Source organism: Megalopta genalis, chromosome 1, assembly GCF_051020955.1.
Source record: "Megalopta genalis isolate 19385.01 chromosome 1, iyMegGena1_principal, whole genome shotgun sequence".
In the NCBI taxonomy this organism is placed as follows: Eukaryota; Metazoa; Arthropoda; class Insecta; order Hymenoptera; family Halictidae; genus Megalopta; species Megalopta genalis.
The window spans coordinates 39,590,882-39,614,561 of NC_135013.1; the positions used below are offsets into that span (position 1 = coordinate 39,590,882).

The 23,680-nt window shown below is 36.0% G+C and overlaps 1 protein-coding gene across 1 annotated transcript in view; it reads right to left on the reverse strand.

The window, feature by feature from the left end:
- LOC143261143 (uncharacterized) overlaps positions 1-21,822 on the reverse strand; it is a 158,706-nt gene extending 136,884 nt beyond the window's left edge. The window contains exon 1 of the mRNA XM_076527755.1: positions 16,821-21,822. Coding sequence (XP_076383870.1) covers positions 16,821-17,091 — 271 coding nt within the window. The 5' untranslated portion in view covers positions 17,092-21,822. The remainder of the gene's footprint in view (positions 1-16,820) is intronic.
- Positions 21,823-23,680: the final 1,858 nt, after the last annotated feature.

Here is a 23,680-nt window from a genome sequence, read left to right on the forward strand (position 1 = left end):
CATCGCGGCCAGCCATTGTTCTTTATTCGACAAAACAGGAAATCCTGTTCAAATAGCTACGATTTTCGTCTCGTTATCTATCTCCCGCACGAATCCAGATTCTGATCGGGCAATTCCAGTAAAGCTCTTCTCTGGATACCGATATGGCGTTCAAGTTCTTCAGCAAACAAATTAATTAGGTCAGAATTCTCTTGTTGAACTACTTTAATTCAATATTAAAGCTAACATTTTTTTTTGTTAAATCAAACCGATGAGATATTTAAGTTCTCGAGCAAATAAATTAATCATGTGAAAATTCTGTTGCTGATCTGCGAATCAGATCACTCAACTACTAATGCGACGTTCAAGTTTTCGAATAGATAAATTAATCACGACAAAATTATTTCACTAATATATATATATATTAGTGAAATAATTTTGTCGTGATTAATATATATAAGTCTGCAATTCTTCTCAAATTCTTGAATAGAAGCATTACACTTGAAGATAATAATAAATATAATAATAAACTTTAGACTAAAATAATAGACAATTACAAGTGTATTCAATTACAATAATCAAATCACAGTTACAATAACAAGATCAAGTAAATTACAGTAATTTCCAAATCTGACACAGAATAGTCCCAACAAATCGAGGTCGTTGCAACGTCGTGTCGCTACAATTCTCCGAATTTCCATGTCAAAGCAGCATCAAAATTCCATGCACAGTAAAGCAGCATTATCTCCTGAAAGCTGTACCCGAAATCCGACGCGTGGCGCATTACAATTACCGATACTAGATTTTCCCACGGGGCAGGATAAAGACTTGTCTTTCGGCGTCGACGAAATTCATCGAATTCGTTGCTTCGTTTAATCGGCTCGACACGTTGCACCTCGTTCCAACGTAACACGTTAAACATCCGCATCGCAACTTCCCGACACCCTTTTACTCCTATCCAGTCGCCTAACTCAAGATATTGCATTTCCATAATATAGCCAGCGCGCAAACTTTCGTGCGCGATCTAGTTCCTCTAAGTTCCATTAACCTCCCGTCTGCGTGATACTCGATAATACGAATATAATCTTCGAATCGTGTCAACACGAAAATGCCAAGTGCTCAAAATTACTGACTCGTAACTTCGTTTAAAAAGTATCGGACCTTATTCTTTACGACTTTCGACGAAAAAGAGATTATTGACCCTTCAACTGCGGGTAACGTGGAACTCGCGTTCTACATAAAATTTAGCAAAAAATACTAAATGTGTGTAAAAGTTTTCTCATTTAAAATTTTAAAAAATTTTCTTTATTTTAAACTAAAATAATTATTTATATAATATATAATATAATTATATATTATTAATATATAATTATTATTTAATATATAATATATTAATTAATTATAATTAATATAATATAATAATTATATTATTATTTATTTTAACTAAAATAAAGAAAATTTTTTAAAATTTTAAATGAAAACTTTTTGTATATATATATACAGGGTGTTCCAAAAATGTCTCGCAATCCGAAAGCGGCGGGTTTCTCAGGTCATTTGAAGCAACTTCTTCCTTTACAAAAATTTTCTCCGAGGCACTGTTAACGAGTTATTAACGAAAAACAGTGACCAATGAGAGGCGAGCTCGGCTGGCGCGAGGTGACCGAGCCAATGAGCGGAACTGGGCTTCGTGCGTTGGTTGGCTGGGCCGCCTCGCGTCAGACGTACTCAATTCTTATTGGTCACTGTTTTTCGTTAATAACTCGTTAACGGAGCCTCGGAGAAAATTTTTGTAAAGGAAGAAGTTGCTTCAAATGATCTCAGGAACCCGCCATTTCCGGATTGCGAGATATTTTTGGGACACCCTGTATATATATATACAAATTGGAAGAATTTGATTTTCATTGTGGTTCATATGTGTGACCTTGCATGATTTTCATTTATAAGCCATTGTATTCGTCTTGAAAGGCTCTATTAGAATGTGAAAAAAATTAGGTCATTCCATTTGAAAAAACAAGTTTGATTTTCATATATCCTCTACGTCTTCACCTATACAAAAATTATTGACATCCTATAATGTGCCCCTCGAAATCAAACAACTCTTGTCTGACACTCTTTTTTCTATTGTCAAAAACGAGCGAGTTATTTAGGTGTCTTGTCTCAAATACCCCACCCTGTACATGCACATAACAAATAAAACTAGCCCGCGACTTCATACCGAAAAATCAAAAACTCGACTGCGATTAGAGGGTTAACATTTATCTTTCATAAAATTAATTAATTATTTTCATAAAATCAACAGATTTTGAACTGAGAATTCGTTTTAAGTATCTAAAAAAATGTGATATTTAGGACTTTCGTGTAAAAAGATTGGTTATTTTACTGGTTCTTTTTTAAAGCTGACTCTTTAGTTAACAATGAAAATAATTCATTTTTTATTGAAAATACCTCAAGTTATAATGAAACCACTCTTCTTAACGAAAGAAAAATTGAAACGTTGGAAAATCCTATTTTTGTGTGAAACTATAACCGTAATGCCTTAATTGTTTTCAGAAGAATTGTTAAATATCGTGTTTCATTGAGATCATTTAACAGGCATGGTCCAACAATAAATTCGACGTCAAATATGACTTTTCAAATTCATTTATATTACTTTTTCACGAGAATTTACATTACTTCTCCGATTCTTTTCCCCGAAAATCGAACACCGATTTTCACGTTCGACTTAATTTATCAAACTTAATGCATTGCGTAATAAAAAGTATAAAACATTCCAAAATTCTACAGCTTATTTAGGTAATTTCACAATACAATTTATTACTATTATTTTAATTACAAGCTTGTTACGAAAGCTACAAAGCTGTACGACTTCTAGTGCGTGAATTAAAAACAACAATTTCTGTTCAATTCTTGCAAAATCGATTCGTTGATTTCAATCTTTCCAAAGAATCGATCCTCGTGGCTAGATTCATAATCGATTTGAAGGGAATCGAACATCTCTAAATCAAAGTCGATCGATTCGAACTGCGATGGGCGAGTGCGTTTAAAGAGAATCATCGTTCGTCTCGTCGCAGAGTGGGGAGCGAAAGAAAATGGGTGAACAAAGGCGCGGCACGTAATGAGGAAAGGCCATCAACATTGTAACTACGATGCACTTCCTGCGAGCGACGTATTCCTGTCGGCCGTACAAGGAGGTTGAGTCATGCGACAACGTAGGAGGAGCACAAGATGGACCTAACCCACTGTCCGATAAGACGATTCCTCCTCCATTGGCAACGCGACTGAACGCTCGGAGTGAGTGTTCCCTTCCTAGAATCGAAGCCATTAATAATCCGACCCGATCGGGATAATTTGATGTCCAGCGCGACGAGGTACTTCAATATCTGCTGCTTGATTCGTTTATTCGTTTAATTTAAGGAGCCGCTGCATACGAGCATCATTGACGCGTTAGGCTCGCATAAGTTGCTCAACTGCTTCAACAAATGTAGTAATCGTTTCTGCCGAGGATACGATTAAAATTGATGAAGTGTTCGCTCGTTTAATGATCCAACTTACATTTGAGACACTTGGCCGATAAGTGGCGTAAGTCCCGTTTCTTAATACTGTGAAAATTCGACATTTGCGTGATAATTCGTGAAAATATTTAGCACAGAATGTAGCTTTACTGTAAGAAAATATAGTGAAAGAATAGTATAACTGCGATAACATAATTTAATTTGAACCAAAGGTAACGAACAATTTAGTACCATTATTACACTGAATTTTGTCTTTTGTCGTAAAAGTGTGACGTACGCCATATGCAATTAATGTGGAAGTAATCTTATTTATCTCGTTTTACGCACTGCAAGAATTATACATGATGGTATTTCTGTTATGTTGCATTTAATCATTTCGATCCCACGAATTCATTTTTCGAGCACTTAGCGGCGAATTCGTGTGCACGTTCCTCCCGCTTTAATTTTATTTTCGCATGACAAGGACTCGATTTAATTATCTCGATAATTAATCGATAACTTCGATTTCATTATTTCGCGAGTCACCTGATAATTATATATCCAGAGATCGACACCTGCTGATTTCGAATCATGTAGGTCAATTTAATTAGGCATTGTTATATAAATTTTGTTACGTTGCATATATTTCGCCGAGTCATGAATGAAACCCACATCCAACCAGTCCAAAACAACATACGTAAGCGTTAAAAGGTTCGCAGATTCCGCCGAATCACGCTTTCTCCGTGTCTTCAGATCGAAAAGCGTCGTCTTTCAAGTGAAACCTCGTCGAAGTTCCTCCCGTTCGACCAGAACAGTTTGACGAGACGACTTTCTTTTACCCCTTTCGCGATTATCTCGTTGCTCGTTTGGCGTCCGCGGCTCTATCGTGAGGCCAGACTTCCTTTTGCAAACGACAGATGTCGAGGCGGGAACGAGCGAGAGAGGCTAGACGATCGGTCGACCAAAAGAGACGTCGGAGACGCGGGAAAGGAGCGAAGCGGAAGAAGAAACCCCGTTCGAAACAAAGCGGCCATTACTCTTGTACCCCAGCTGACGGGAGAAGTCATAAAATCGTTCGTTATTATTGTACGTCTTGCAACAGGAAAAGGAGATTCGGGATACAATAAACGTCTCCGAGTTCAGGCTCCGTTCAAAATCTCAGTGTCGAGTCAAGAGCCATCCTTACGGGACGATTCAACTTAATTGGAAAGCATCGCATTAGCGTGCCTGATCACAGCTTTCAAAATAATTAGAATTGTCCATTCGATATTTTTCGATAGGAAGACGTTAAATCTATAAGATTGTAGATAGAATTATGCATTACGCTTAAGTTAGAAAATATATAGATAAATGGTCGAAATTGATAAGATTTATTAATTGTGGAACAATATGGAGACTATGGTAGAATTAGTGTTAAAATAATTAAAAGCAGAGATACATTTTCATTTCACTTCTTATAATTCATTTTGTTGATACAAAAATAATCAGACGCAACATTTAAGTATGTTCAGTATAAAACGAAAAATAGTACTCCTAAATTCAGTAACAGACGTGGTCGCACACTCTACATTCGTGTAAGGCCCATCGAACAAAAATACTCGCTTAAACATTCGACTTACGTTTACCATCGCACTAGATAGCGACACCAAATAGAAATGTACACATATCCGGAAATCTAAACAAATTTTATTTCGCGTAAGGGGTGAATAGTAAAGGAATCTTCCGAGCAAACGTGCCAAGTAAAGCGAGCCTGTGGAAACGCTGCTGCGCGACAGCTCTTAAGAACGAGCTGTGCTTATAAGGTCGTCGACGACCGACAAATCACCTAGTTAACAGGCAAAGATTGAGTGATTTTTTAAGGGTTACACGTCGCCGATACAATCGACACGACCAAATTTTCATTCCGGCCGAGGCTCGATCTCCTTACAGTGGTCCCGGGTTGGCGTAATTAGTCCGGTTCAAGCGGACTAGCCAAACGCGTACGGGTCTAATCGAGTACGAGGCGAGCAAGCCACGGCGTCGCAGTCACAATTAAGCAACAGTATATACCGGTGGTTAAACTATACCCCGTGTAACCGAAGTACGGGACCATAGGATCGCGTTACGCAGGCCGGCATTGTCTCCTTGAGTTACCAAAGCGGCAAGTACTCCGTCCAGTATGGGGTCGCTGTCTTCTTGTCTCGTCCCCCCCGCGTTACGACCTTGCGATTCTGGAACTCGATCTGACCCACGGGGACAATTAACGATTCGCAAAAAGGAACAGCTAGTCGAGCCGGACGCAACTTTTTTTTTATTGTGGAAGGAACGGAAACGGTAGCGAAATGTGAGAGCTCCGAAACTTATCGACAATACCCTTGTCTGAAAAGACAATCGGTTCTGAAAGCCTTTGTTCTATCGTATAATGATTAAGGTGAACACTTGCAAGTCACTTATTAGACTAATGAGAGTTACATTTGTACGTGGATAGATTCATCTGGAAGGATAGAGAGTCTATTTTTCAAAATGCATGTCGAAAGAAACCTTTGTATAGTGTAAAACGCTTTAGTTGCAAAACATGTGAGACCCTTTCGATGATTTAGTAATTGGTCAGAAAGCTATGCATGACACAGTTATTGGACACTTTAGTCCTACTGATTGAACATGGTGCTACACGCATTTGTTATTCAATTATTTGAATGAGATAAGACGTAAAGCGAACAAATTACAAAACGTAATGTCAGAAAATTTGTAATTAATTCATATATTAAGCATGCGATGAAAATATCAGATAAGAAGATATCACTTTGATCGAAAGGGATGAAAACGTATATTGTCATTAAAAGGAAAGATTAACACAATTTTAAATCCAAATAAATACAAAATATTATTGATACATTACACGCATGATTTCCGGACTATCCTGTGTTATAACATTTTTTTTGCATGGTATATCCTATGTTTAAAACCACCGTTTGTTGAAACTGTTGAAATATTTGAAAAACATTAGTCTGTTTTAGCAATAATTTAATTACTAGTACGAAGCTCAATATTAATGAAAATGTAAATTGATGCGTAATCACCGAACATGTGCAATCGCTCGTAACATTTATTTTTTATATTGAAACGCGTTTATTGATGAAGAAAATATTGAAAGCGCGAGGCAATCTTTGCAATGCGATTATATTACTCGTTCATGTGTTGCGCCGCGGTGTTCATTCCAACAAATAATATTGCAGTTTTGTATTAATGTGCGAAAAAGTGGTACGGAATGTTTCGATATTTTACTTGTAGCATCGAGAAAAACGGAATTTAATAAACCAAAGGGAATACCAATACTGAAAGTATAAAAGAAAATATTTTTGCATCCGAACCGTTACGTTCTAGACAAGTAATAAATTTCTCTTCGTAATCAATTCTTCTTAGACAAATATTTCTTCTTTTCTTTAATTATTTTACTCAGTTGAAAATATCTTTTTTTGTTATAAAAACAGAATTCGCAGTCTAACAATTATTGAAACTAGTAACTATTGAAACAACATGCATGTTCTCTTATAATCTTCTCAGGGGAAAAAGCAAATTGTAATTCTCTTATAACTTTTACAATCTATATACGCAAAATTATATTTGCATAAAAATTTACAATTTAGTACACAAATTCTTATTATACATTTCTCTTATAATTGGCACACAGTTTTCCGTGATATAAAAATTCTCCAGATGTTTCCTATTAGCGAGATAAATCCAAAAGTTCGGCGGAACAATGGCGTCGGAAATCCCCCGATAATCTGTTTACCTTCCCGCGAGGAACACCCGGTATAAACGAACACCGATCCCCAAAGTCTGGCCCAGTTGGACAGCGGGTTGAAAGTGGAATAGCAGGGGCCGACAGTGATTTTTAATTAAATGTACGCACGTTTCAATTAAAATCCTCCGTTGTCGGCGTTTCTCGCGGCGCTTCCACCCCTCATCGTCCTCTCACCCCGGATAGCCACCCTTCGAAACCCTCTTCTGTCCCGTCATCTCCCGCCTCCGTCCAACGGACACGAGCTTTGATTGCTGTTCCTCGCGCGTTTTGATTCGTCCCTGCTCCCGTCCGATGTTTCAGCAGATGTCGCCGGGCCTCGATCTACCCCTTTTCTTTTAACCCGTAAAAACGACATCCCCAGTTACACCGCGAAAAATTCGCGGTGCAGAGAAACCGCGAGCAAATGAAAATTTCATCACACCAGAAAAACTCTCTTCCAATCCATCGCCTAGTCTTCTGTTTGCACGGTGACATAGAAACGTGAGGAGAATTGGAACGATGATTTATAAAAATTTTGTAGGTCTATGAAGTAATGAGATTGGTGGATTAGAGTTTCTTTTTTAATTATTTATTTATCAAGATCGCACCAACAGCTAGGTTATTAGCGGCCGCAGAAAGAACACAGAGGTACAACAAGATATACAGTAATGTCTCTCTTAATGACGTAATTTTGGTATGCCATGAATGACGCCGTGATATTGCTACGCCGATGCTAAGGTCGACGGAGTTCGTGGACACGTGTGCTGCGGCACGCGCCGCGGTTCCTTTGATTCGAATTCCCGGAAGACAACATATAATACAATGATGTAACATTTTTTAACTTTAACATTTTAAAACTGATTTTTTTTAAATATTGCTGATTGTTTTTTGATTAAAATGAGACCAAATATGATATAGTTTAGACAAATATTTCTGGTTACAATAAAATCAAACACGATATAATTTCGATTACATTTGTTCACTTAATACTTAACCTATTATTACCAAATTTTTTTTTTAATTTTTGACGGATAAAGTTATGCATATGCACAAAAAGTTGACCAACAATATAATTATATTCAAATTATGTTTTGTTGTTAAAATATTTTGTATTCTTTAAAACGTCCCAGATGGGGATTGTGGCAGGTTGCATGAATAAAAGAAAAAGGAAAATTTTTTGTTGTTGTATGAAAAACAAACGACTGAGTAAGTAACACATAGTTACACTAACCTCTAAACTACATATTTATGTGTGGTATTTAATTACAATATAAAAACCAAACCAAAAATATCATGCTTCAAATGTGATAATTTTGTTGTGTTCAACTTATAGATGATTTCCAAATTTGTTCACTTATTGAAACGGAACGAAACTCAAAATACAAACCGTCTGCTGTAAACAATATTGACTGATACGTATAAAATGACATTAAACTGTCAAACGCACCTGAAATATTTTTCGCGCCTATAGTGTTGCTCGTAAAATTCCACAATTCCCAAATGGGGATCGTGGCAGTTAATGGGTTAGTATGTGATTATGTTGAATACAGCCATCGAGGCAAATTGACTTGTACTTTGATAATTGTTTCATTGATTTATGAAGATTGCCGTTGTTACACCCTAACAACGATTCGGACAATAGTGACGAGTCGACTCTTGTACTCACAGGAAAACGTGGCTTCGATTCCAGCCCTTGTCTTTCGTCGCCACATCTGCGACCCATCCGTTCTTCCTCGATATTCAACCTCTTAAAATTCCATGGTAGATGCAAAAAGTATAAAAAACAGTACCTTCACACTCTCCGTCAAAAGCATAGGCTCGTCCTCCGAGTGTTGTTGAATCGAGCAATGTCTTTTCCTACTGTCGTCTAACTGAGCCATGCCTTCTTCTACATTGTTCATCGAACAGAACAATGGCTTTTCCTACTGTCACCTAACCGAGCCCCGTTTCCTTCTACTGCCGTCGAACCGAGCCATGTTCCGAACAACATAAATACCTTCTTTTACGTTGCCTTTAATATTTCATGTGTTATGAATCCTGTTTTTCTAATGCTTTTTATCGCAAATAAAATAAGTTACTTGCTACTTATAACGAAGATGTATGATCTACAGCATGTCGTGTTTGGTATCATTTTAATTGGAACAATCTGACTAATATATTAAAAAAATGTTAAGTATAAAATTTAATTAGTAATTATAATAATAATAATAAATAATAATAATAATAATAATAATAATAATAATAATAATAATAATAATAATAGTAATTATAATTTGTAATTATAATAAAATAAAATTAATAATTTAATTTTAATTTTAAGTATAAAAAATAAAAAATAAAAAAGTTAAGCCATCGTTTTTATTCTAGCATTACAATGAATGTATTCATAGTAATGTACACTGACATGCTGGCCGCTGCCTTTCCAGGTAGATTTGTTCGACCCGAGTTTCATATTCTCTCTCTCTCTCTCTCTCTCTCTCTCTCTCTCTCTCTCTCTCTCTCTTTCTCTCTCTTACGAGGTATCGGCAATTCGATCGTATCGAGGTATCGAATCGATTTTTAAACTGGCTGAACAAGTCCAAAGAATATAAAAATTTCAAAAACCACACACCACTATAAAAAGATGACATTTATTCAAGCAGTTAATTCCAAGGAAATTAAGTTCGTTTTCTGATAATGATTCATACACGACACAAGTAAAAGGCAGTAATAAACACACATCAGCCATGGTTATTTCACGATCATTTCGTAATTATTTGTCCCGAACGAGCATTTAACCCTTTCCTTACGGCAGCCTACTCCGCTGGAGTGACGCCACTGAAGGAGGCACCGCGCCGCGAAGTGTGCATTTTGCACGTCGGTAGTCTTCGATGTTCGGACTTACGTCTTTCAACGATGATTGATGCATGTAACGGTGATTGTCTTGTATGTAAACTTTTTTAAGAGTTACATACATAACAACTGTTTCATCGCATTATATGAAAAACATGAAAATGAGTACAATATTGTATGGATATTAAGTTGTCTACATATTTAGAAATTTTGCCATTATTATAAGCAAAAATACAATTTGAGATAGTTAGACATCAAATTATAATTCTTAATAATTTAATTCAGTATGGTAAATTCTAAAATAATGATCAACGCAGAGACCTACATTACAATTTTTGCATTCGTATCTAGACTCGCGTCTTTTGTCGTTTGCACTGCAAACAACGCACCTTCTATTTCGGTATTTTCCAACTGGTACATAGAGTGAAGGAAAATTTCGCTCTATTAACAGATCGTAGCGCGAATGCTGATTATAGTCGGCACCCGTAACGAAAGGGTTAAATCTAACCTTGTTGAATATACAGGGTGCGGAGAAAATTGTGCCCCTTTATGGAAAACGTTCCTTTTTCTTTCGCGAATGTATAATGTGGAAATCTATTTTGTTTTTTCAATTATTTTTTTTTTACGTCTATTGGTATTCTTCACGTGCGTTTCTGTATTCTTTCAAATTAAGAATAAAAAAACTATGTAGAACGGGTTGGGGTAGAAAGGGCGATGAGAAAAAGAATTAAAGCTATTATTATTGATGGTAGAAGATTTCTCATCAATCATTCATTTCATGAGTTGAAGATAGCATTGCAAAATGCAAGGAAGGAAATTACAGTAACCAAGAATTCGACATTCATTAATAATTTTCCAAAAAGGTTTCGAAAATGTATTGAAGCAGGAGCAAATTTACAACACCTAATACAAAATTTTTCAGTATTGCGATTAATATGTTTCTTAAACTAGTAAAATACAACGGTGTGCATAATTATAAACTCAAAGTAACTTTTACATTGATACTGATATCTAAACGAAAACTTAACAAAATATCATATTTATATATTTCTATTTTCTATTATTTCTAATATAGAAATATAGAAATATGATATTGCCTTAAATTCTTTTTAAATATGCAGGGTGTCTCAGCTAAAGTAGGTCACTTACAATGCTCTGAATAATTATAACCGCAAAGTGACTTCCACATTTTTACTATTTTATATTTGTACAAAAACCGAAACAAGCCACATTTGTAATACAATATATATATAATAACAACAACATTTGTTTCCTATTATTTTGTAATATAGAAATATACAAATACAACGTTTCGTTAAGCTTTTATTTAAATATCGCTAAAAATGTAGAAGTTCCTTTGAGTCCACAATTATCCGCAGCACTGTGTATAGAATATTAAATTGAAGTATTTTTATTCCTAAAACAGCGCGCGCGCGCTAAATATAAATATACCTAGTAGTCCTACCGAACAGGACCAGAATTGAATCATTTTCGAGGCCGAAGAACAGACGGCCGACTCCGTAAACATGTCACGCGGGGAGTAATCGCAAATAAAATCGTGCCATTATTTGATCGGTAATGGGGATATTCACCTCTTGTTTATGAACGTGCGTCGCGTCGTTATGTATCGGGAGGCTCGTGAAGCGACTACGCTAATTACTGCGATCAGCTCGCGCTCGCGCGTACGAGTCAGCTTTCAGGCCGGCAATTAAATGCTTTCATCAAACACGTGGCACTTACGTCAGACCATCTGCTTGCCGACGATCTCGCTGACTAGGTGATGCGATTGTTAGTATATTTCTTTGGGCGAGCAAGTCGAGACTGTTGCCGCCCATCGGAGTATCGTTTTGCTCCTGTCTTTAGATCCTAGATGTTCGGGTGCGACTCAAAACACCATGAAAGTGCTACTGAGATCGGCATACTTCTGCTAAACTATCTCCTTATGGCGCGATTCGAAACGCCATCAAAAACTTAAACCCGAGGATCGGATCCTTGGATTCCGAGAGACCTCTTAATTAGGTACTTGTACAGCCGGAGCGATTATGTTGGTTGTAATACTTACGAAGACACTCTTAGATCTTTCTCACATGGAGATTCGCGAACCGCGATTCGCATTTGACGTACCGACCGTACATGTAATTCAATGTGTGAGTTCAGACAGAGATTGTTGTGCGATTAATATGTATTTCGATTTCCGCCTTGCTGCCATGAAATTTAAAGTTGGTATACAACTTTGTGGGAATATTTAAATTGTGAAAGTTAATTCGCTGCTTTTTCAATGTATGAAATATGTTGTAATACTTATGATAAGAGTGCTTCATTTTTTTTCTGGCGACTGGCGAACATAAAATGTTTACATAAGAAATGTAATATAAGATCTTAAAATGACGGGAAAATGTCTAAACTCTAAATGCTTTTGTGATCGATTCTATGAGAAGACAGTGAAATCATTCTTTCAAATGGTGAATTATTATCGCCTGCAGTAACTGTAAGATAAAGATGGTACATAGACATTTCACAAAATACTGTTACATTAATATCAATACATTGAAATTACTGAAGGAAGAAAGAAATGTCTAAGATAAAGATGGTACATAGACATTTCTTAGAATTTAATGATAATAATTACAACATGAACATTGACGAACTTACAGCAACTTAATAACGTTTAGCACTAAAAAGAAAAAAGAAAACGGTTCAGGAAGCGAACCTACTTTCTTCTATACATTACACCAAATGCGATGCTACTAATATATTTATAAAAATTTTCGTTTATATTCGATTCTGATTCATGAAATAAATGTGCAGTATATGCAGGAAACATCGTTCTATATTTTCGCAAATAAATTCGAAAATACCGTGATTTTTGCACAACATGTTTTGCAGAATCTATGAAAAATCGAAGTCCAACGAATCGAAAACCAGTGCACCAAGAAAGCACCGATGTTCGCGGCACAATAAATATCACCGTGCGACAAAAACAACACAGCTTTATCTTTCCTTAAATGTCAGACGTTCCGTCATCGGTCGCGACGGTAAATAATAAAACACCGCCCACAGTATCGCATGCTGAACTTGGTCTGTAGCCGGTGCGCCGCCACCGCAACCAGAAATCGTTATTATCGTTCTGGTATCGAAGGGATACAAGGAATCGAAATTCCGCTTACGCGCCGCGTACGGGCCGAATGAATTTCGTCGAAGCTGAATCTTTCCGTGACAATGCTCTCTGTCCGTTGCCTGTCCAATCACGCGAGAAGCCTGTGTTGCACACGCACATGTAAATACGGCAGGCTTAATGACGCGGGACAAACAGGCTGCGGTTTCCATTTCCGCAAAAATACCAGGCACTCTGGCGTAATTTACGTATCTCGCATTGCGGTTATTAAGAAGCCCGTCGAAGTCGGTGGTCTTATAGCGAGGAAACGCTCCGGCAGGCCGAGATCTAGAAGCGGAACAAACACGGAAAGTTGTGTAAACGCGACAGAGTTTTGCCCGATAAACGAAATGACAAATCGAGTAGAAACGAGATAGAAATGGTAACGAGTAGAGACCGCGGATATTATGCACGCGTGCCTTCGTCGGTGCCGAATCGAGTTTTCGGTTCGCGTTTTATTTCGGTTTATCTGCGACACATATCTTTTATGTTCTTTTGCCTTTACTGTGACGGTTCACGGAAGTCGGGAATTACGCGAATATTCGGTATCTTGCGATTTTGAGCCGTTTCGAAAGTACTAGGACTTTTTAGAATGTTAATTAGCAGACACCGCGGATTAGGTGAATTTATCACTGTAGAACTGAGTAGATCCAATGCGAAACGATAGAGATATTAACACGTTCCGTGCCACGTGTACCATCGATGGTACACGCTTGCATGTTTACTTAGTGAACTGAACAAATTGTTTACAAGAAATTTAGAACCGAAGAATCAATTTCCACCGCAAGAATGGGCGTTGATAAGTTTTTGTTACGTTGTTATGTGTACGAGAATTAATAATTGCACGTAATACATCAAGTTTTAGTAAAATATCAAAGTGTGAAGATTCGAGTAAAAAAAAGCTCGGCACGGAACGTGTTAAAAGAATTTAGAAATACTGTTGCAATATTTTCAACTTAAACAAATCATTAAGGAATGAAATTAATGGATATGTAGTTCCTGTATTGTGTATAATTAGTGCAGACAAATTCTTATTCTGCACGAACATCCGCTGTCTGTTGATTAGTAATTTTTCATGATACGGTTGAATGAAATAGAAGCCATTTGATAGATGTTTTATTTTGTGTCGATATATCGTTAGGTTGTGTAAGATTTCGTGAATTATATTTAGACTGTGGTTTTTGATATGTTATGACAAAAGTGAACTGATGAAATGCAAACTGTGTTGTTACACTATTTTCGACTCATTCAAATTATTAAATAACAGAATACATACATATCCGTCTAATTTGGATTTCTTATTTCCCGTATAAAAATGTGCGATCTAATTAAATGACAAGAAACAGGAAACATAGAAAATCGATTTCTTCTTTTAATAATTTTAATAAGATAAAAATATGACAGTATCATTTAATTCGTTTGATCCTTTTGTTATAATTTATTTCACCCACTTAATTTTATTATAAATGAATGAAATCTACGATCTATGTACGTACGTACTAACGAGAATTCATTCATTTTCTGATTTAATTTTCCGATGCAAAATTTTTCATTTCTCTATGATTCGGTTTATGGTGTATTTATAATTCAACCACAATTTGATGAATTTATTTAATTCAATCGATTGCATTTTATTCGTGCTTTCATATTTTAATAGACTTGATATTTCTGTCGTTATGTAATTATTATGTAAAAGAATTAGAAATCTCATTATGGATTTGAAAATCATCAATATTAATTCTTGCTACAAATGAATTTTTTATTTTCAATTAGTCCCACGATTCGCTTTTAATATGTATGTCTGATTATCTAGAAGTCCAGCACATCAGAATGTAAATATGTTACTGATACTCCATCGACTCTTGCGAAAGTGACGTGTCGACAGAACTTTATCGCGGAAATATGATTCATTTGAGAGAACACTAGTGGAACCAATTACTTCAAGATCTATTTTAATTGTCTTATACGTCTTGTATCACGATCATTTTATAAATTAATAAATATTACATTACGAACTGTGTGTTCTACTTTGTCAACTATTGACTGGCAGAGTAAATCAAAACTAATATGGATTATTATAGGGTATCTGACGAGTGTAATATGAAATTCTTTCTACTGTTAAATTAACCGTTAAATTAACTATTAATGAACTAACAGCTCAGCGATTCCAGTATTTATAAATTTGATTTTTAGATCAATTAATTATCTATTTTAGATTACTTCACAAAAAATGTTTATCATTGCTTAAAATTGCGAAATCATTTAAAATAATTCTACTCGTTCAACTTCACTTTTATTTACCCAAGATATACCGCACGTAATATATCTACTAAATAAATAGTTATGCACTCAGATAAGATGCACAAAGTGAACGTTGTCGCTCTAGGGTTAGTCCTGTTATCGGAAATCAACCTTGACAGTACAATTTTATTTCGCCCCATGGAGTATGCACCTATATATCCCAATGGAAGCGATCAAGCTCAAAATCAGAAATCACCTTTGACAGTACAATTTTATTTCGACATGGAGCGTGCACCTACGTATATCCAAATGCAAGCGATCAAGCTCGAAATAAAAAAAAATCAGCTTCGACAGTACAATTTAATTTCGTCATGAAGTATGCATTCGCAGTGACGTGCAAAACTGAGTACACACCGTTTAAAACGCAATAAATCCTTCAAAATTGAATCAAATGATTTGAATATTTCTTCAGATTATAATTGTTTTGAACGACAACAAAAAATAAGAAATATTCGTTTTCCAACTTTTCGATTTTAACTTCTAACGAAAACTTAAACAATAAGTTTTTTTGGCTTCGACACGCATGCTGAAAATATACACGGGCTGTTAACATTTAAAGTTCATCAAAAAACAGTGTTTCACGAATTTTAACTAAAAAACGGGTAATTTTTACATATTTCAATGGCTGTAGCTTGACAAAAATAGCTGTGTGCGTCAGCAATAATTTTCGTAAATATTCGTTCACCTTACTGTCTAGTAAACTAGTCTGAAATCTAGGGTTACTTCACGAAGTACTGTAACTTTGCGAACAAAATCGTAGCTACGTTCTTTTCTTTTTAATTAAAAGGGAAGGAGCGAACTTCATTCGGCTGCAAACGACATTTCCGAAAAAAATTTACGAAGTTCGCGCATTTCGTAAAGCTTGGTACTTTTCAATGCGACAAGCATGGTCTCACATATAAAGGGTTACAATGGTCAGGGACCATCAAACTTAAAATCCAGAAACATTACCTTAAAGCAAAGATTTCAAGCTTTAATTTAAAATAAAAATCATCATCCTACGATGATTTTTCGCGGAGTTATCGTCTGTCAAATTTAGCTAATTCTTATCAAAAATTCTATGCTATAATTTTGTTGAGCAGTGTATACATATAATTTAATAAAGAATATCAGTCGGCTGTTTTCGACAAATATACTCGCCACGAAGAAATAGCAATATTATTTGTTATGACGAGAAGAAGAAGTTATTGCATTTTAAACGGTGTGAAATCACTTTTGCGCATCACTGTATATCCCGTTGCATGCGATCAAGCCCAAACAGCAGGAAATGAGAAGCAAAAGCCCGCGATCATCGACTTACAAGCACTGCCCGAGTCGCTCTCTTCTTTCCCGCTGAAGTCCATGTGGTTCTTCTTTTTCCGGCGGATAATCGAGTTCCACACCTTTTTGCGGCTCATCGCGAAGCAATCGCCGCTAATTTCGCGGCTCGAGTTTTCACTATTACACGAACCAACACTATTGTCAGAGTCGCACGATTCTCGCTTCCGACCAGCGGCTGGATCGCGCGTTCTCGCCCGCTGATGATGGTCCCGGGAAAGTGGGTTAATCGACTCTTCCTCCCGATAAACCATTCGTTATCGATGCGTCATTATCGAATAACAATTAGCGACCCGCCGTTCGAGGATCGCAGCGCCAACGATTCCGGTCGTATCTACCGACGAAATGCACACTGCCACGCTGTTGCGAGAGCTGTCGATGTGTTAACCCTTTCACAGGTGGACACGACCGTAATATTGGAACTGTTTCACTTGATACACACAGATAGCATTAACTGCAGAAATTTATCGCGGTTTATTAGTGTTTAGCTCTGCTGTTATTTTTGCTGTATTTAATTCGGGCCAGCAGAATTGTTTGTCTTCTGCAAAAGAGATGGGATGCGTAGAATGACTACGATTTAATTGTCCGGCTCTCACATCTGTCATTAGAAATGAATATATTATTTTACAGAGTGCTTGATAGCAATGATTGGATGAACAGCATTGATCTGAACTTTGACGATCGATTTTACGTGATGCGCTCGTGCGAAGTTGAGACGAGGAACACGTGAGTGAATCATTCGAATCGGAATTAAGTGACGTTTAATTAAACGAGACTATCGTTAGCATTACTCCTCCTTTTCTGACCCTGTTCTTTCTATCTATTCCATCTTATTTTCTGTTACTTTAATGATCTCATACCGTATTATTCTCTATCATTTTCTCCATGTTTTTCACTTTATTTAATTATCATGATCACGTATCTTCTATTGTATCTTTTTATTGTATCACTTCTTTCCTTTTTCTTTCATAATACTGCAACACAGCGTTGATCAAATTAATATATTATTATTATTATTTATATGGATACAATGATGGAATTGTAGAGGTGAAGTTGGAATTTGTGTTATAGAAATATTTTCTGAATCATTTTTATACTATTGTGTCCAGATAGAACATTTTTAAACGCAGATTTTTACACGAACAGGTTTTTGAATCGCAATATTTCTAATAAAATCGGTTAATTTTTACGAAGGATCCTTGTATATATTACAATATTAAATAATTATACTCGTAAACTTCCTTTCTTGAATAAAATAAATGAGTCGTGACGATTGAAATACTGAACGAGCAGCAGCAAGTAGATAGACAAGTCGCGCATAAAACATGTATTGCAACATGCACTTTTTCAATCGCAGGCAATAGTAGCCTGACATATTGACCGAATTCAAAAGTTCATAAATTTCTAATAGTGCAACTAGTACCAGATTGTAAATTACCGTGCATTACTAAATCAAGTTTCTAGAAAACAGTGAAATAGAAAGTGCATGTACTGAAATTGATGCGAGTCAGTTTTCATATTTTAGACTCCGCTATATGTTTATACCACGTTTCTTTATTCTAATTGAAAATCACAAGCAGCCTTAGATTAATTAGCGCTACGTCATTACGGAAAGAAATTGCGAATCTCGACGGGTCACGCATCGCTGACAACATAATGCAATCAATTGTTAAACTGCCACGATCTGCCCGAATCGTGCCGTGTGAAAGTATAATTCGAAACGGGCACTGGCTTCATAACACAATAGCAGCTTCCCAAGGGAACAAAAGCGGATTACAAATACTAGGCAGAAGCCGCATCTAAAGCATTTAAGTTCGTTTCAACTCGCTAAACTTCCTCGAACTGGGTTATTAAATTCACACCCTGCAGCACGCAATTCCGACAGACCTGATACAATAATTTCCTTCAAACATCGTCGAACAGCAACTAAAAAAAAAGAAGAAACTAACCACCGCACAGTGGGCCAAGAACAAACTTTCCGTAGTAATAATTATTTTTACGTTATTTCAAGATTTAAGGTCGCAGTATAGAACGTCCTTGAACTAATCTTGTCATGTATGACATTACGAAGTCAGAAATGTATAATGACATGTAAAAACTGAGGCGACCTTGGATTATTTATGAAACAAAAGTTATTTTAAAATTTTGTTGATATTGAAATTTGGAGAAGACTGAATGCCGATTAACTTTTATCTGAAACACTTTTTGCCAGATTATCAAAAATGCCTGAAAGTACGGATGATTCCTTAAACAAATGTTATTAAGCATTTTTGTAAAACCATCAGTAGAGTTTAATTTGTTGTAAACATTGCACTATTTATGCACAAGTTAAAAAATACTTACGGCGGAATTAAATAATCAAGATACAACTACCAATATGCATAAAGTCGTCTTGCAAAACTATTATTAAATATAATCTAAAATAAATACTTGCAAAAATTAATTTCGTTTTGAATTTCAGAATTCTTGCATTAGTTGTTGCATGTTGTATTCAATTTAGATCAACTTCTAAAATGAATATCTTCGATTTCCTAGTTTCAAAGTGTCCTCACTTCGTAAGTGAACAAATTTCTGCAAAGTATTAAACTTGAAAATTTGAATTTTTGCTACGAAAAGCGAGTTCTTGATTAGACGGCGGATTTCTAGGTAAAATAACAATTGCCTGTATTTAAATAACGAAGCTGTGGAAACGTATATATTTTGTCTTAATAATTTTAATGAGCTGCAAATAACACAATTCTTTAAATGTTTTCACCGTTTTGAGATTAACGTGCACAATTTGTGCCATAAATGCATAAAATCCATAGTCTATTTTTGGCCCACTGTGCGCACCGCTACTTTCCAACACCACGCGCTGCGAATTCCGCTCGGTTCAAAGCGCTAACCTTCCCCTAAACAGCAAGCCACCCTCGAATCACCTGTTGCTGGCGACAAAACAGAATCCGTCAAATGCAATCCAAACCGACGGAGCACATAAAAGAAGATCTATCATGCGAACAAACCAAACTGCTCTATCCTACATCTACGTTAGGGCGGTTCTGAATTTTCCACTTTCTATTTTTTCTAGCCTCGGGCCTTTAAAATATGACACTGCGTGATAAAATGACATGCGCGAAAGTTTGAAACAATAAGACGACGGAAAGCGGTGTCGCGTTTGCGTTAAAATTTAAACGTTCTAATGACCGTCGAATTTTTAAAAATAACTACATATTTCGTTATTTCACAAATATTGTTTAACATTTCTGGCCACAAGGGCCATGATTTAGATTAATTTATGTATTACTTCTGAAAATATATACAATTTATAATAAACAAATATATTTACATTAGCATCGAACGTATGAACGTGTAACAATTCTGTATTTGCTAAATAAACCATCTCGTTTAAAGCATTAATAAATAAATAAATGATATTTATAATAAATAAATATTAATAAATATTAATAATAAATAATAAATAAATATTATAGCGCACAATGCAAAATCTGCACCATCCATATTGAAAGGGTGAAAACATCCCTTAAACGTACTTCTAACCCCCAATTTCACAAGGACTGTTTTCATTCTTTAAAGATTGATAACATTTAAACCAATAAATACATAAATACGATGAAACAATATATATGAAATATTTTTTCGAAAACTACCCCTCATGACAATTTCATCAAAATCAATGTGTCCAGATTCGCCTTATTTCCCTCGTCAAATTCTGTATCACACATTTTTTTTTAACAGCGAGTCAGAAAAGATTTTATACATATTTTCAGAAGTAACACGTAAAGCTCACCATTATTCACTAAAACATTCTCTTTTCGTCGAAAACGTTTAACAACATTTCTGAAATAACTGAATGAATGAAATCTTTATAAAATATTTCCGCAGCGCGTGATTTCGTGTTCCAGCTGCTGCCAAATTTCACGCGCGACATTTTCTCACTAAATTTCACAATTTGAGCTTTCAATTTTAGAGGAACAGGACCAAAAAATGGCAGGCCCCTATTATTAACGACCACTAAAGTCTACATTCGTTAAAGAATTGCAGACCGCGCATCGAGACACAAAAACATCGCACTCGACCTGCGATAGCACACACTTCGTGAAGTTGTCGTGGTCATCCGACTCTGAAAGGGTTAATGGAGCACACATTGAAGAGCATATCCCCGAGGAGCGTCTAGACCTCGATCTTGTTCCACATCTCGCAGAGGAGCGAGCAAAACGTGTGTCGTCGCGTCGCGGCGGATCGATCGATCGATCGCGGAGGATCGGCGCGGTCCGGAGCGGCCGTCGAATAGGATCGGCGAGTGACTCGCCGAATCCCGTGGCAATTATGCGATCGCCGGGTCTCTGCAACTAGTTGGCGGCTTGCCTTGGAGACCCGGGGTTGTCGCTCTACTCGCGGCGCGAACAGAGCGCGAAAGGAAGCTCGTGGACGAGGTTGCACGGTCCGACTAACCGGCTGAACGCGAGAACACTCGCGACTCCCGTTCGCAGCCGCAAAAACCAATGACCTAGCACACTTACTGACTTTTATCCAGTCTGATTTCGCAGGCGACGCGATCGTCCGGCCCGTTCGGTCGGGCACACGGCGTGAACGCACTTATATCGTTTGTTCGAGCCGACTGGAGGACTTTTATCGCATCCGGCGCCGAGCACTCTTTCGAAGAGGAAAGACCGAGCCGCGCTTCGAACTTGCGCGCCAATCGGCGACAGTCGAATCTGGATCGGTGGGGGAGCACGCGAAAATTCGCGGGAAACCAGTGCCCTGTTTCCCAGCTGACGGCGAGAGGTCGTGAAAATTCCCGGAAAACTGGTGCTCTGTTTTGTTAACGGACGGGTCGGGTCGCGAACGTTCGCGGGAAACCGGTGCACAATGTGTCGCACAGAGTAGGCCTTTATTCGGAATATTTCGAATAAGTATATATATTCAAACATTTCTTTATTTGAATAACTCGAATGAGTTTTATTCTAATAACTCGAATGATTTTTATTCTAATAACTCGAATGATTTTTATCCTAATAACTCGAATGATTTTTATCCTAATAACTCGAATGATTTTTATCCTAATAACTCGAATGATTTTTATTCGAAGAATTTGAAAAATTCTTTACTCGAATAATTCGAAAAAGTGATATTCAAGTAAATTATTTTCCGTATGAATTCCTGTACGAATAATTTTTTATGCGAAGAAAGTCTTATTTCGATTAAAATTTTATTCGGATACATTTTTATCTAGATAAAGTTTTATTCCATAGTGTTAAATAAAATCTTATTCCTGAGTCTTTATCTCTTATTCGTCATTCGAATAAAATTTTGCCAAACTCCGGTGTCGCGTAATGTATAAAACTCAAATACCTGAAATGTTTCAATCACGAAATCTTGTATCGCAAAGAGTTATACCAAAGAGAACGTAGATTTTTAATATTATCGATAATTTTTGTTAAATTTATTAATTTGTTGTCAAAGCTCATGTTAGAGTTGTGTCCCAAATTTTGATACATTTTTTCAACCCATTACCTTTGGCAGGATATTTAACCCCTTAAAGTCGAGTGGTGACTTTAAGACGCCACTAGAAATTGTTATATCTCGTTTCAGAAGAATTTTAATATTATCAAATTTGTATATATTTAAAAAACTGTTAAAAGCGTAACTGTTGCATGAGTCGCAATATTCAATTTCATATGTATAAAATGCACTACGTCATATAAGGTGGAAATACTATAAGTCAGAAATGTTATTTCGGATCTCGAGTTAAAATGGATCCAACTGAAAAAGCTAATTTGATTTTTACAGATTATATTTATTACTATAATGTCTTCAAAACTGCCAAGTTGTTTTTCATGATAATAATAATAGCAATTTACACTAATTTGTTCAGTTAAATGTTTATCAACTTAAACTAGACTTTACAAAAAATAACCAAAATTTACTTCCTTGATTTTTAGCACGTTAATTTACGGAACATCAAACTTTGTGTGAATGTCATGAATTTTAGTTACGAAACATTCGTGTTGAAGTTTTTTAGAGTATGAAAAAGCTAAAAGGATTGACAGTGTAATTACTGTGAAAAAGTGAAAGTAGCATTATAGATCTATGCCTATCTTGGTACAAATTTTACACATATAATTAAATTTTATTATATGTACCAGTAATTTGTTACAATAATTTACACGTAGTGTTTATTGTCCCCTACTAACTACCAACTTTCAGAACGTTGTAATTCAGTTTTGGTGTTAAGAAGTCGCTTTCCCGATAACTATGCCCTGGAAAATTCCGTTTTGTACTTTTCTAAAGAATTGTCTGGGAAAAAACGCTTTCTAGGAGACCTAATCTAGAACATGGGATGCTAATAATCGCGTGGAAATCAGTAGCTACCTCTTAGCCAAGGGTCTGATGTTCGAGATTTAGAAGGTGCATTCAAAAGAGTTTTTTCTCAGTGAAATTGTTAATACTTTCCTGTGAAAAATAAACTGCGGATGTCATTTACATGACATTTGCAGACTTTTTATATGCACGGACACTTTTACAGTAATAGATATTAATAGACGGTGAAATAAATTTGTCTTTCAGTTTAATTTCTATTAAAGAACTCATAAAAATTACCGAAAGTAACTTTAGCGGATCAATATTTTATATGGAAGAATTTCTAGAAATTACCGAAAGTAATTTTAAAGAACATTATATCGATATTTTACGCGGACCAGAATTGTTAAAAATTGCCAAAAATAATTTTAGTAATCAATATATCTATAGATTGTATGCCAGAATTTTTAAACATTGTCGAAAGTAATTGTAACTTTTTTTTAATTTCTTCGATAAAAAGAGAACTATTCGTATTAATTTAGG